This window comes from Papaver somniferum, chromosome 7 (genome assembly GCF_003573695.1).
Source record: "Papaver somniferum cultivar HN1 chromosome 7, ASM357369v1, whole genome shotgun sequence".
NCBI lineage: Eukaryota > Viridiplantae > Streptophyta > Magnoliopsida > Ranunculales > Papaveraceae > Papaver > Papaver somniferum.
The window spans coordinates 176,923,126-176,935,705 of NC_039364.1; the positions used below are offsets into that span (position 1 = coordinate 176,923,126).

Sequence of the window (12,580 nt, forward strand, 5' to 3'; positions counted from 1 at the left end):
AAATCCCCAATCATTCACTTATCCAAAACCAATCAAAAATCAAAACCAAAATAAAACCTCGCATCTCTCAGAAGTTCAAGAGTCAAGATATTATGGAAAAGAAACTAACGGAAATCAGCAAAGAAATATTTTTGCTCCTCTGTAATCTTCAGGTCTCGTAAGGAAGCTTTCTCCAACTCCAGTTCTTCAATCAGCTGGGCGATCTTAGCCTCCTCCTTCATCACAGCATCACTTGTCAGAGGTACATTCTTCTAAATTGCTTCTTTAATGGATTCAATTCTCTCACGAGGCCATCCCACATTAAAACATAGTTCCTCATAATGGTCCAAATTCTACTCCCAATCAAAGGACATTTGGAGTAACATTACTTCTATCCCTGGTTCGTATATCGTCTATAACCCGTAAGAGAGCTCCTACTTGATTGGTCGAGAAATAACTTCTTTTTGGGTTTTTGGTGATGATAATATGACCATATCTCTTTCATATTTCTTCATACATGCCGATATATGCAATAGGAACGCTAAATCCACCAACTAGTTCGTGGTACGGGAATAACTCACCAAATGGAGGAACAAAGACAATCCCTGCAGTAGAGTATTTATGCACCACTATGCGATTCTCAGTCATCGGAGCAACTTCTCTTATTTCTACAGTAATCTCTTCCATCGATGGAGCAAGAGCAGTTCCTTCCATCATAGCTTCTTCTGTCTCTGGACCGGTTCCCCCTATCTCTGGAGCAATAACAACTTGAGGGTCATTCTCTTCAACAACTTCAGTAGAAACATTGTCATGACCCTGAGGCGCAGTGCTGGCAATGCCACCATTTTGATTCGCCGTATTATTCAAATCATCATCATTGGTTCCATTATTCTCAACTTCGCCATTTGGCACCTAATACACAGATTACATGAGATTAGAGCAATCTAAGCATGGAAACCAAAGGCAATCATAAAATCCAGCATGTAGGTGAACTAACACTATCTAAAGTTCTAAATTATACATTCAATACATGAGAAAATAATGTGAAAGTTATAAAACACATTTTTCAGCAAGCTCGTCTGAAGAAATTTTACACTGTCCTGTATAAAACGACGAGCTGGGAGCAACTGGTAAGGAATCTGAGATTGAGTCATATACCATTCTGTTCGTATGATGTCCTTTACAACATATCAAAATTTCATAGCAATTGGATAAACGAGCAAAATAATGTGTCCAGAACATTGAACACATGCCAGCTGAGAAATTTCTGATAGTCTCCTGGAAGTTTACTGTTTCTCTGATTTCGACCCCTAAACGTGCTCAAAACTCAAACAACTTCATCAGTAAAGCTTGGAAATCTCTTGGGCATGATAATACATGGGTAGATCGCGAAAATCCAATATCGGATGAAGATTTTATGGCATTTTTGCTAGAAGACTGAGTTCTGAGTTTTCTGGTGACGTATTTCGGTAAAAATTTTCACTTATTCATGAGAGTTCTCATTCATTCATCAACAAATCAGAAATATTATACTTCTATGAAGAGAATACAAAATGGATACTTACTTGAGGGGTCTCCAAGTCGTTCGGGAGATTAATACGGTTGGCATCAACATTGAGAGCACCATTGCCTTCATTCGGTCCTGGTTCTTGAGGAATCTCTTTCTCACCACCATTCGAAGACGAATGAACAGCATGTCCATGTTAGTTTTCCAAGACAATCTCCACCTGGATATATAGGCAACAATCATTATTATTTTACTCAAGAAGTGTCATGATTAATTATATGAAGAAATACTTACGTCGACATCATCTTCATCACTGGACTCTGGCTCGATTGAAGCAAGACGGAGACCGTCAATACTTGATGGAGCGAAATTCTGGAACATGCAACAAATATTGGTTTCATGATCCTAATTATGCGGATAAGGAAAAAGTCACGGTAGAAGGAATATTAACAACTCACCAAAGAAACGACTGGGGACTTCACATTACTCGTTATCATCCTATAATTCTTCCTACTTCTGCCTTCTCCACCCTGGGGACTGTCTTGCACTTCCGAGAAGTCTACATAAATTCGAGATCCGACAACACGGCTATTAGAGCTGGCAAACGGGCGGGCCGGGGATGGCTTGTTACGGGTTACACGGGTTCGGGTTAACACATGCCAAAACCTGCGGGTTGATATTCTTCACGGGTGGTCATTTTTTCAACCCGCGCCCGTAACGGGTAAAACTTGAGGGTTCACGGGTTAGCTGGTTTCTGGTTAGTCAACTCGCCAGAAATCAATTTGACAGAGTTTCCTCTGTTTTCTGGGTTATTTCCGGCCACATTCAGGCCATCTAATTTATTCAATTCAATTCAATCAACATATTCAACACCAGTGAAATCTTAATATCTCATCATAAATTCTTCTTCTCCCTGTTGAAATGTAAATTGCCATTGAAAAGGTCATTTCTTATGGCAGAAACATACCAAAGGTAAAAATTCCATAAATCAGTAATCCTGAACTACAAAAAGAATGTAAATGAAACCATAGGATCAAAATTTTGAAATACCAATTAGCTAAAAAAAATTTTTCGAAAATCAAATCACAATTACAAAATCGTTCAGACTTGTCATATAACGATAATACTAACAAACCTTGCAGAAACTCTATCAAAATTAAGGACCACTGCTGAATCAAATTCATCATTTCATGGAAAATACAGTAAATATTCCCCCGCTGATTGTACACCCAAAAGCACCAACTACAACACGATTAACAATCACTTGATTGATTTCAGTATGATGGCAAAAAAATACACCAGCAAAATTCAGAAAACAAGGAAAAAAGATGAAGTGGTTTAAGAAATTGAAACTAGTATGAACACCACTAATAAATTGGCTAAACCCATCCTCTAATTCCTCGATTCATTATCAATTTTACAGTAATTAGTTATGAATTCAAAGAACCATAAACTACACCTGAATTAGCTTTTTCTTTGCGTTTGAATCACCTCCTTGAATCACACCACCACTGTTAATCACTCCTTAATCTTTTCATGTTTCTCTCGATCTCAAATCTACGATTTCACTTCATAACATGGTTCACAGAGTCGCAACAGATGAAGATCATGGAAGGAGGAGAAGAAGAAAAGGAAAGAGGAATAAGAAGAGAGTGAGGTCTAGGGTTTTTCTTTCTTTTTCGATTTTATTTCTTGGAGTTGGACACTTGGACTAAATGTGAGGGCCTGAGAGGACACGCGATGAATGGAGAGGTGGAACTGCGGGTATACGGGTTTAACCCGCGGGTTTACGGTCCGGTCCGGGTTTACCCGTTTTTCTACGGGCCAACATTTCTACAACCCTAACCCGGCTTGTTTGGACAACCATCCAAGCCGGGTGTGGGTTTTCACGGGCCGGGTCGGGTTTATCCGCGGGTTTTGGCTGGTTTGCCAGCTCTAAGCTATCCTACAGCGAAGTTAATAAAATAATTAAGATGTGATTATCATGCATTTACCGATATGACAAGGAGAATACTTACATGTGACCATTCCAGAGGTGTTTTTCTTTTATCACCATTAGAAAGATGTTTCAATCTTGGTCGATCAGCGATCATATCAGCGGAAGGGAACTCTCGTACCAGAGGCTTAACATCCATTGAAAACTTATGCAAGTTCCCAAGTTGTTGATGCCAGAAGTCTATATAACCTGGAGTTACGTAGGTATCTCGGTCGGAACAAGGTAAAAAATAATCATTTCCTTCCACATGTGTGCAACCTAAATGAGCCTTCAGATACTCAACCGATTGCTTATTCATTCGATGACCTAGAGTACTGATCGAGACCCATATTTCGAGTTTCTATGTCGATGTTATATTCTTCCATCTGGAACTTTCCTTGCATTACTGACACTAAATAACCAGGATTACAACTTAGTATAAAAGATTTCTCTTCATTCCCGATAGAGCAAAATTCTGAAATAAATTAACAAATATTTGTTTTGGGATCCTAATTACATAGATAAGAAAAACCGTGATAAAAGAAGCGCTAACAACTCACAAAAGAAGCGATGATACTGGGGACTGACCTTTTAGAGCCATGACCAGACGCAGTCAACAATCAACACTTCGACCTTGAATCGATGATGGATTACTCATGCAACCATAACCAATTTTGCATGCATGGACATTGGTTCATCTCACTCAATTGAGAGCGTAAGGAAATCAAGTAGAGGATGTAGTAAAGGATGTCATTCTAATAATTCATGATGCAATATCTATGCTGTCAAGCTGCTCAAAAAAAAAGAAAATGGTAGTATCTGCTTCAACGAAAAATGAATGATCAACTACTCTGGAAGGTTGCAAACAAGAATAATCATCAGGTTCATCGTATCCATCATCGTCTTCGCGATCATCATCCGTATAATCTTCTTCAAGCTCTTCCTCGGAATCATCATCAGAATCTTCGTTGAGGACTCCTTTCAATTGGTCTTCAGGATCAGCATACATTGCGTCTAAGTGTTCATCTTCTTCACATTCAGCTCGGAAATCTGCTTTAGCCAATCGCTCAGCTCTCATACCAGGTGGATATGGCTTAACCTCGCGTTCAATAGGTTCCCAGACAGATTCAACTTTCGCGTCTGAATCAGAGGCTACACCATCAGCACGAGACCGAATTTCATCCTCAACTTCTAACCTTTTCCGCTGAAGTCGACGCCGTTTTTGTTGATAAGTTGCCAGCTTCTCATCCTTGGCTTCTCTCTTTAAAAATCCATCACAAACAACCTTCATAAAATCGAGAGGCGTACCATTTATTATCTCCTTAGCATCTTTCAGTGACCGATCTATTTTGGCACGCGCCTCCGATGTAGAAATTTTTATCTCTGGCCTGGGAGTCTTGGAATCTTCCTTAGAAGAGCTAGAAGAATGGTCGCTACTGGAAATCACCATTATCTGGAGCCAGATACATAGATTCATGGAATGCCAATATCAAACTCGCAACAAAAATGGTAACATTCCAACTCTTACCTTTTACAATTTCACTAGCTGTAGTGATTACAACGCAAAATTTTGAAGGTTTGCTCGCTCTTTCGAACCTGCGACGAGCAAAACTTATCATTTAAAATCATAACTTGATTTTCATATGAAAAATTTCCATCATGTGAACCATTCACATAATTTCACCGTGTGAGGAACTCTCACCGAGTGAACACTCATTGATTTTCGTGCATACGCTATTAAATCGCAAAAATCACGAAAATTGTACTTCATCACATGTAATTGCTTACTCCCAGCAATTGCTGAAAATCAAAATTTGATTTTACAAATTTTTTAAAAATTTCGTGAATAAAATGTGAGTTAACAAATTTTTCTAAAAAAAATAAATTACGTGAGCAAGTCACGTGTAAATTTTTCTTTTCGCTCGAACGAGTGTTCGTCTATCAAACATGAGTCTTTTCTATTTTTTACAAGTCCAAATAAATTTTGTTTTTATGAAAACTCATAGACAAAATTTTCTCTACTGCAACTAGATCATATCTATTCAAAAAATATATACATATCTCTTTCATATTAAGGATTACCGTTCGTTTCCTAAACTAACAGACAGACGTCTGTTTGCTAAAAACAAATTTTTCATAAAACCTATACATGCACGTATACCTATGAAATTTTATTTTGAACAAACCATGAACGAACATCAAAAAAAAAAAAACTCACCTTTGATCGGCTGGAATTGGCCGGAAGTTCGTCGAAGGTGACCGGTGGTAACAGCTCCGGCGGAAAAATCTTCCTCCTATGCTCGGACATGAAGGGGTGAAGGGAAGAGCTATTCGGTCAATCAAGGAGAAATAAAAAAAATTTAGGGCCTCTTCCCTTTTATATCAATTTTATTTCCAAAAACCCAATAAAACAAGGATTTCCTTTTTGGGCCCGGACCCGTAAACGCTAAACTGACCAACACCGGACGACCGATCATCCAAATCAGCAGTGCCTCGTCACCATACTCATGAGTTGATACTCTATTATACTAGCAGAGTTCTTATCTGGGCATTCGCTCGTACATGACATCATTGGAGAAAATCGGAGATTCTGAAAATTCCTTTGTACGACTAAGAACTGCTTATCTCGTCTATTGGAAAAGCACCATCTAATGCTTACTGCGGAACATGACTGTCTCTCACTAAGCAGGGGACTTAATGTTGATGGTGGATTTTCGGCAAGGGCTAAAATCGTAAAATTATAATACTGCATGTTTCTGACCCGGCTTCAGGAACGCATGTGCCAATTCATATTTTATGATCCGTGAACCGTTTCACGTTCTCTGACTGAATGAGCGTTCCTCTCAGAGCTATGATGAATATGTTTCTCGAAAGGCCTCCCCGTCTAAGCCTTTGATGCTTCAAACATTTCATCACCACCTTTACGTAGAATCTTAATGATTGGGGGGTTCCCTAGACATAATGTTTGTTAGAGAGCTTAACGCCTTCAGGACGTCACATCGCACGTTGTTCCCTGACTACATAGAGAGACCCACCTCTACATAGAATCAAAATGATTAGGCGTTTCTCTAGACATAATGTTTGTTAGAGAGCTTAACACCTTCAGGACGTCACGTTGCACGTTGTTCCCTAACTACGTAGAGAGATCGTGTATAGAATCTTGATGATTTGGCGGTTCTCTAGACATGATGTTTATTAGAGAGCTTAACGCCTTCAGGACGTCACCCCGTTCGTTGTTCCCTGACTATACACACCCTCAGAACGAATATGATGCTTCAACTATATCATATCTCGATTCTATAAATAGATTAATTCTAGTGCCATTCGCCAACTGAATTCCTAGAAAATAATCTATTTTATCTCATTACTCTGTTCCATGGTTGATCCCCGGCTGATTCCATGGATTAGTAATAGATAATCATTTTTATCTCATTAATCCGTTTCATGGTTTATTCCCGACTAAATTCCATAATAGATAATCAATACATTTTATTACTCTGTTTCATGGATTCTTCCAGACTGAATTCCATGAATTAGTAATAAATATCCATTGTTCGGGCGTCTGATCCACCGTCGAGTAAGTCCCTAGAAAATGGTGCAAGTGTACTTGACAATAATGCACGAATGAGTGATAGGTGTAGAATACACCTTCATTTAATATCGATTGGTTAAGATTTCTTTTCTATTTTTTCGTGTGAATTATGTATTTAACGTTTGTTTTGAATTTTATAGTTACTTTGGATTCGCACGGAAGAAAAGAAGAAATTACACAATTTGAACAAGAAGGTAATAATTGTCATTTCCATGGAGAACACTATCTGGAGCCCAGTAAAGGTTAAGGGGCAACTCTCTTGGAGGAGTATTAACCACAGACCAGCTGAGGGTAAGGGGACTACCAGCTGGGTGGTTCTTATCAGTTAGGTTTCTAAATCCAAACTCAGTTACAACCCTAAAACGAGAATTCTCTTGCATCCCCAATCATTCCATCACCTGAAATTGAGAATGAAAGAAATGGAGGCGCAGCCATGGTGGATTCAAATACAGATGAAGAAATAAAGAAGGTAGCTGTGATGAGGAGGCGCAGTGGTGGATGGAGGTAACAGAATCGGAGAAGATTTTCATAGGTTTGAGTTATTTTGGTGAATTGAGACGAAGCTTAAAAGGGGATATGTGGGTTTTACTTGAAATCAAAAGCAGATGAGAAGAATTGTTGTGACGAAGTTTTGGTTTTAATTCAGGGTTGTTGTTTCAGAGATGGTAGTTAATTGTCATGGGTTTGTGGTTGTGGATCGAGTTGGTTGCTGCTGTTGGAATTGATTTGGGGTTTTGATGGTGAATTGCAGACAACCGAGAGAATAAGATTTGATGAATTCCTGATGAATGGATGAGTTAGAACAGAAATGGGTTGGTGGTGATTGATGGATTGAGGCCAATTTGCAAGAAATCAATATTGAATTCATGCTAGGGTTTGCTGCTGTTCTTACCGTCGATGTGGAAGAAAAAAAAATCTCTGAGTTTAAAAGTTTGTGTGGTAATCTAATCGGCAAATGGTCCTGAGGTGGAAATGCAGTCTGTTGTGGAGGAGATAGATATGGAATTGAAGGAGAAGATAAGATGGTGGTGGTAAGCAGAACAGTGAGGATTTTCATGGGTTGATGCTGCAGCTCAGTTCAAGGGAAGATTGAGATGAATCTGTGGTGGGCGAAGAAATGGAGTCTGGGTTCGATTTGATGTGCTATATAACTGGTGTTGCTGATGGAATGGGACCGAGTTATCTACGTCAGTAGTGCAGCTGAAGAATGATATTGCTCTACAAAGAATGAATGATCGATTAGATGAATGTTAGGCTTGTTATAGGTGAAGAAAGAAAGGCATGAAATTGGCCGGGAACCAGACAGAAACAGAGGAATCTCTGTCCATTTTTCTCCTCCGGCGAGTCAACTCGATGATCCAGGTGAGTCGATAAGATAACGACGCCGTCAGTCGGACTGTTAAAGATGACGGCGACCCAGAAAGACTGTTAGTTTGACTCAGGCAGCTGACGACAGAACTTGGGTGTCCGGTAGTTCCGGTGATCACGATAACTTTTTTTCTTTAATTATTATTATTATTGTGTGAACTCCAAACTATGAGTAGATAATTTTCTTATTGATTGAGGATGAATTCCTAGTTCTTAACATATGATTTGAGTTTTTGTTTCAATTCTATCTTGACGTTTTTCACATGATTATCGTTTGTTTTTACTAATAAGAATGTTTATGCTTGCATGATAGATCGTTTAGGTGGCCAACTGAATTGATTTGTTATTCAATCTAAATCTAGTAGAAGTTAGGGAATACGTAATCGTTCTCGACACTTTATACAAGTAGAAAACACGAGACGTTGCAGAGGGATTCTGTGGAGCAATTGTGTGTGAAAACAACGCTAGAAAGTGGAACAAGCGAACCGAGTTTAACTACTAGTACTGAACCTAAATTCATAAATCTTAATGCGTTCGGGGAATTACTTCTTGTAAGAGAACCTCAAGGTGGTTCTTTTGAATAGAATCTGATAACTAAGTGGACCTGTGTGGATGGGGAAAACGGTTTGCTGATTTTTTAGGAAAATGAAGAGACAGACGTGTTGCCGAGACTCCTCAACCGAGCAAACTGCTCAACCTCACACAGATGCACTGCAAAGGGAGTGCTTAGATTCGAGAGATCAATCTGTAGGAATCTGGCCTAAACCAAGTCAATGGTCGTTCCATAGTCAATTCGGTCGCAAGGAGGGAGATGGGTTGATCTGTAGGAGGGAAGCTGATAATTGTGTGGGATCAATGATGATCAAGGATTGTGGATGTGTTGAAGGTTTCTGCAATAATTGGTGAACTGGTAAGTTCGAATAAGTTCTGGTTTATTGACGAATTCTTGAGAGTAGTTACTCGAGAAATTCTGTATGAACGATTACTGATGATATAATATATTGTCAGAGTTGTGAACACATTGATCCATGTAAGTGTGGCGGTTTCTTGAGTGAAAGAGTGGGGAAATGGGATATCGTGTTAAAGTCAGTTCCATGTCGTGTGGAGATTTGACTGATCGTGCACCCACTACTTTGCTAACTCCTTCAATCGTTTGCACGACTTACGCACACTTCTCTTCGTGGATGAATCCACGTGCCGCAGACCGCCAGACCAAAACCCTAAGTGATATCCCCCATTTGTGACGTGATTGATGTCTCACAAATCGTGGAGTCTGTATGACGAACGTGTCTTAGTTAGTCAGTTGTTGACTGATCAAACAATGAGTCTAGGTTTTGTTGAATCGAGCACTTTTGAAAAATGCTCAGCGATTCATGAATATATGTTAATGTTGCTCGTCTGAGAAAATATTGTAAATTCGACGAGTTGTTGAATATTGATGAGTTACGGAATATATGTGGGTTATTCGAGCAACTGAGAAAGTATTGCTCGATTCGACGAATTACTGATAAATTACTGAATATTGATAGTGGGATCAATATTCGAGCGACTGAGAAAGTATTTCTCAATTCGACGAATTACTGATAAATTACTGAATATTGATAGTGGTATCAATATTCGAGCAACTGAGCAAGTACTGCTCAATTCGACGAATTATTTACTGGTGACGTGACCCAATAAAATATTAATTAAAATGTTGGTAGATTACGTATAATTAATTCAGATGTTGATCGCTGGATCAATATAATTTAGTGTTTCAACTTGCTCAGAATGGTAATTCGTGGAGCGTTTGTTTGAAACCCTAATTTTTGATCAATCCTTCATCAATTGAAGAATTGCTGAAAATTGGTCATGAGTAAGGGAGAGACCGACCACATAAGATTATGGACATCCATGTGATTCCCAAGTGCTCGAGTAAGCACGCACCAGGGTCCTCAGTTGGACTGTTGGTGAAGGAATGATGACAAAATGTCGGTTTCATCATTTATTGAAAATAGTTGCTCGATTGAGCGTTAGGTGATAAAACCTAATTCATGGAGAAGCGAGGGACCAGACAAGAAGGTATGAAACCGGCCCTTAGGGGTGTGGGACCATCTGGTGCTCGATTGAGCAAATCCCCAGGTTAGTTGGAGAGAATTTGGGTCCAATATGAGCAATTGAGCAAATTAGGTCAGAATTATGAAATCTTGTAGGACCGGCTTTGTGGAAGCCCTAGGGATGACTCTGGTCGGTCACTAAGGCATGCACGTGTTTCCATGGTGTCCGTGTCTCAGTACTGAGAGTTTCAGTATTTCTGATGTGCATTCGAGAAACATTGTGAATTTTCAAAAGAGTTTCATCTTGACTGAAATTCTTGATTTTTGTTGGAATGAGCATGTATGCTCAATTGATCAATTTTGTAAATATTAAAATAAGAGTATTTTAACATTTAAAATTTCCTTGAGAGGCTAGCCGGTCGTGTGACCATGTTGGCTTTTGGTTTTTCATGATTCGAGCAAAATTTGAGAAATTACGACGAAATCATGATTTTTGCTCAAACCAAGGAGTTTCATGAATTGAGGAAAATAATTATTATAAAAGACTAGGGATTGCAAGGTGTGGGATCGGCCATGGTTAGGGCATGGCCGACCGTCTATGTTGCTCGGTCCCGCATACCTTTCCCTATTTTATAGTATTATTTTTCATGAACCCGTGAAGTTATGGAGAATCCATGAGTTTTCGTTGAAACAGAGGAGTTTCATGAGTTTAGGGAATAATAATTATAAAAAGCTAGGGATTGTGAGGTGTGGGACCGGCCACGACTTGGGCATGGACGGCCGGCTTGGTTTCCGGTCCCGCATACCTTTCCCTATTTTATAATATTATTTTTTATGAATCTGTGAAGTTACGGAGAATCCATGAGTTTTGCTCAAACAAGGAAAGTTGCTAAATTGAAGGAGTTTTTCATGAGTCCATGAAAATAACAAAATAGGGAAAATAATGGAAGAGGCGTGGGACCGGCCACGGCTAGGGCATGGCCGGCGGGCCGGTGGGCCCGGCCCCTAGGCGCCTTTTATTATTTTATTATTATTTGTTGTTTTCTCCAGTTTTGCGTAGGATTCCTCATCTGTCCACATTTTTGGATACTCGTTTGTGCATCCGGGTGCTCAGTCATGCATCATTGTCGAGTACACTTGCACCATTTCTGTGGGGCTTACTCAGTGATGGTATAGATGCCCGGTTGTTGAGTATTTATTACTAATTCATAAAATTCAGTGGAGAATAATTCATGAAATAGAGTAAAATAAGTAGTTATTTATTATCAATTCATAAGATCATCTATGGATTCGACCATGAACTCGGAATGATAAAACAAGCATTATCATTCCATGGGATCGTGGATTCGACCATAAAATCAGAGTAATAAAATTACCTATTACCATTCCATGAGATTCGTGGAATCGGAGTAATGAGATAATACAGTTGTTTATTGCCATTATATGAGATCAAGCCGTGGATTCGATTATAGAATCGGAACAGTTGTTATTGCCATTCCATGGGATCAGGCCGTGGATTCGACCATGGAATCGGAGCAATGGTTATTGCCATTCCATGAGATCAGGCCGTGGATTCGACCATGGAATAGGAGCAATAATAGATTATTCTGGGAATTCAGTGGTAAATGTCACGGCAGAATTAATCTATTGTAGGAAAGATATTAGCCATTTAAGGCGTCATATCCATCCAAAGGGTGCATAGTCAGGGAGTCACAAGTGTTGCTTACGACCTGAAGGCGTTAGTGCTCTCAATCTACGGAGAACCGCCTGAATCTATACACGGTCTCTCCACATAGTCAGGGAACGGTGAGTGTCACCGACGTCCTAAAGGCGTCCGCTTCCCAACTATTCATCTATGTGGAGGTGGGTCTCTCTCCTGCAGTCAGGGAACAATGAGTGTCACCGACGTTCTGAAGGCGTTAAGCTCTCAATATACGGAGAACCGCCCAATTATGTTATTCTGCATAGAGGTCACGATGAAATGTCAGGGATCGAACGCTCAGCTAGTGGAGGCTTCTCTAAAGACATACTCGTCGTGGCTTCGTAAAATATGAATGGTTGCATGCCTGAAAGCCGTATCAGATACATGTATCATAATTTTACGGTTTTGCCCTTTGTTGAAA

General features: G+C 39.5%; 1 protein-coding gene across 1 annotated transcript; it reads right to left on the reverse strand.

The window, feature by feature from the left end:
* Positions 1 to 4,224: 4,224 nt before the first annotated feature.
* On the reverse strand, positions 4,225 to 4,911 carry LOC113295575 (glutamic acid-rich protein-like). Its single transcript, XM_026543905.1, has one exon. It carries the CDS (start codon positions 4,909 to 4,911, stop codon positions 4,225 to 4,227), a length of 687 nt encoding a protein of 228 aa, XP_026399690.1.
* Between the last annotated feature and the right edge of the window lie 7,669 nt (positions 4,912 to 12,580).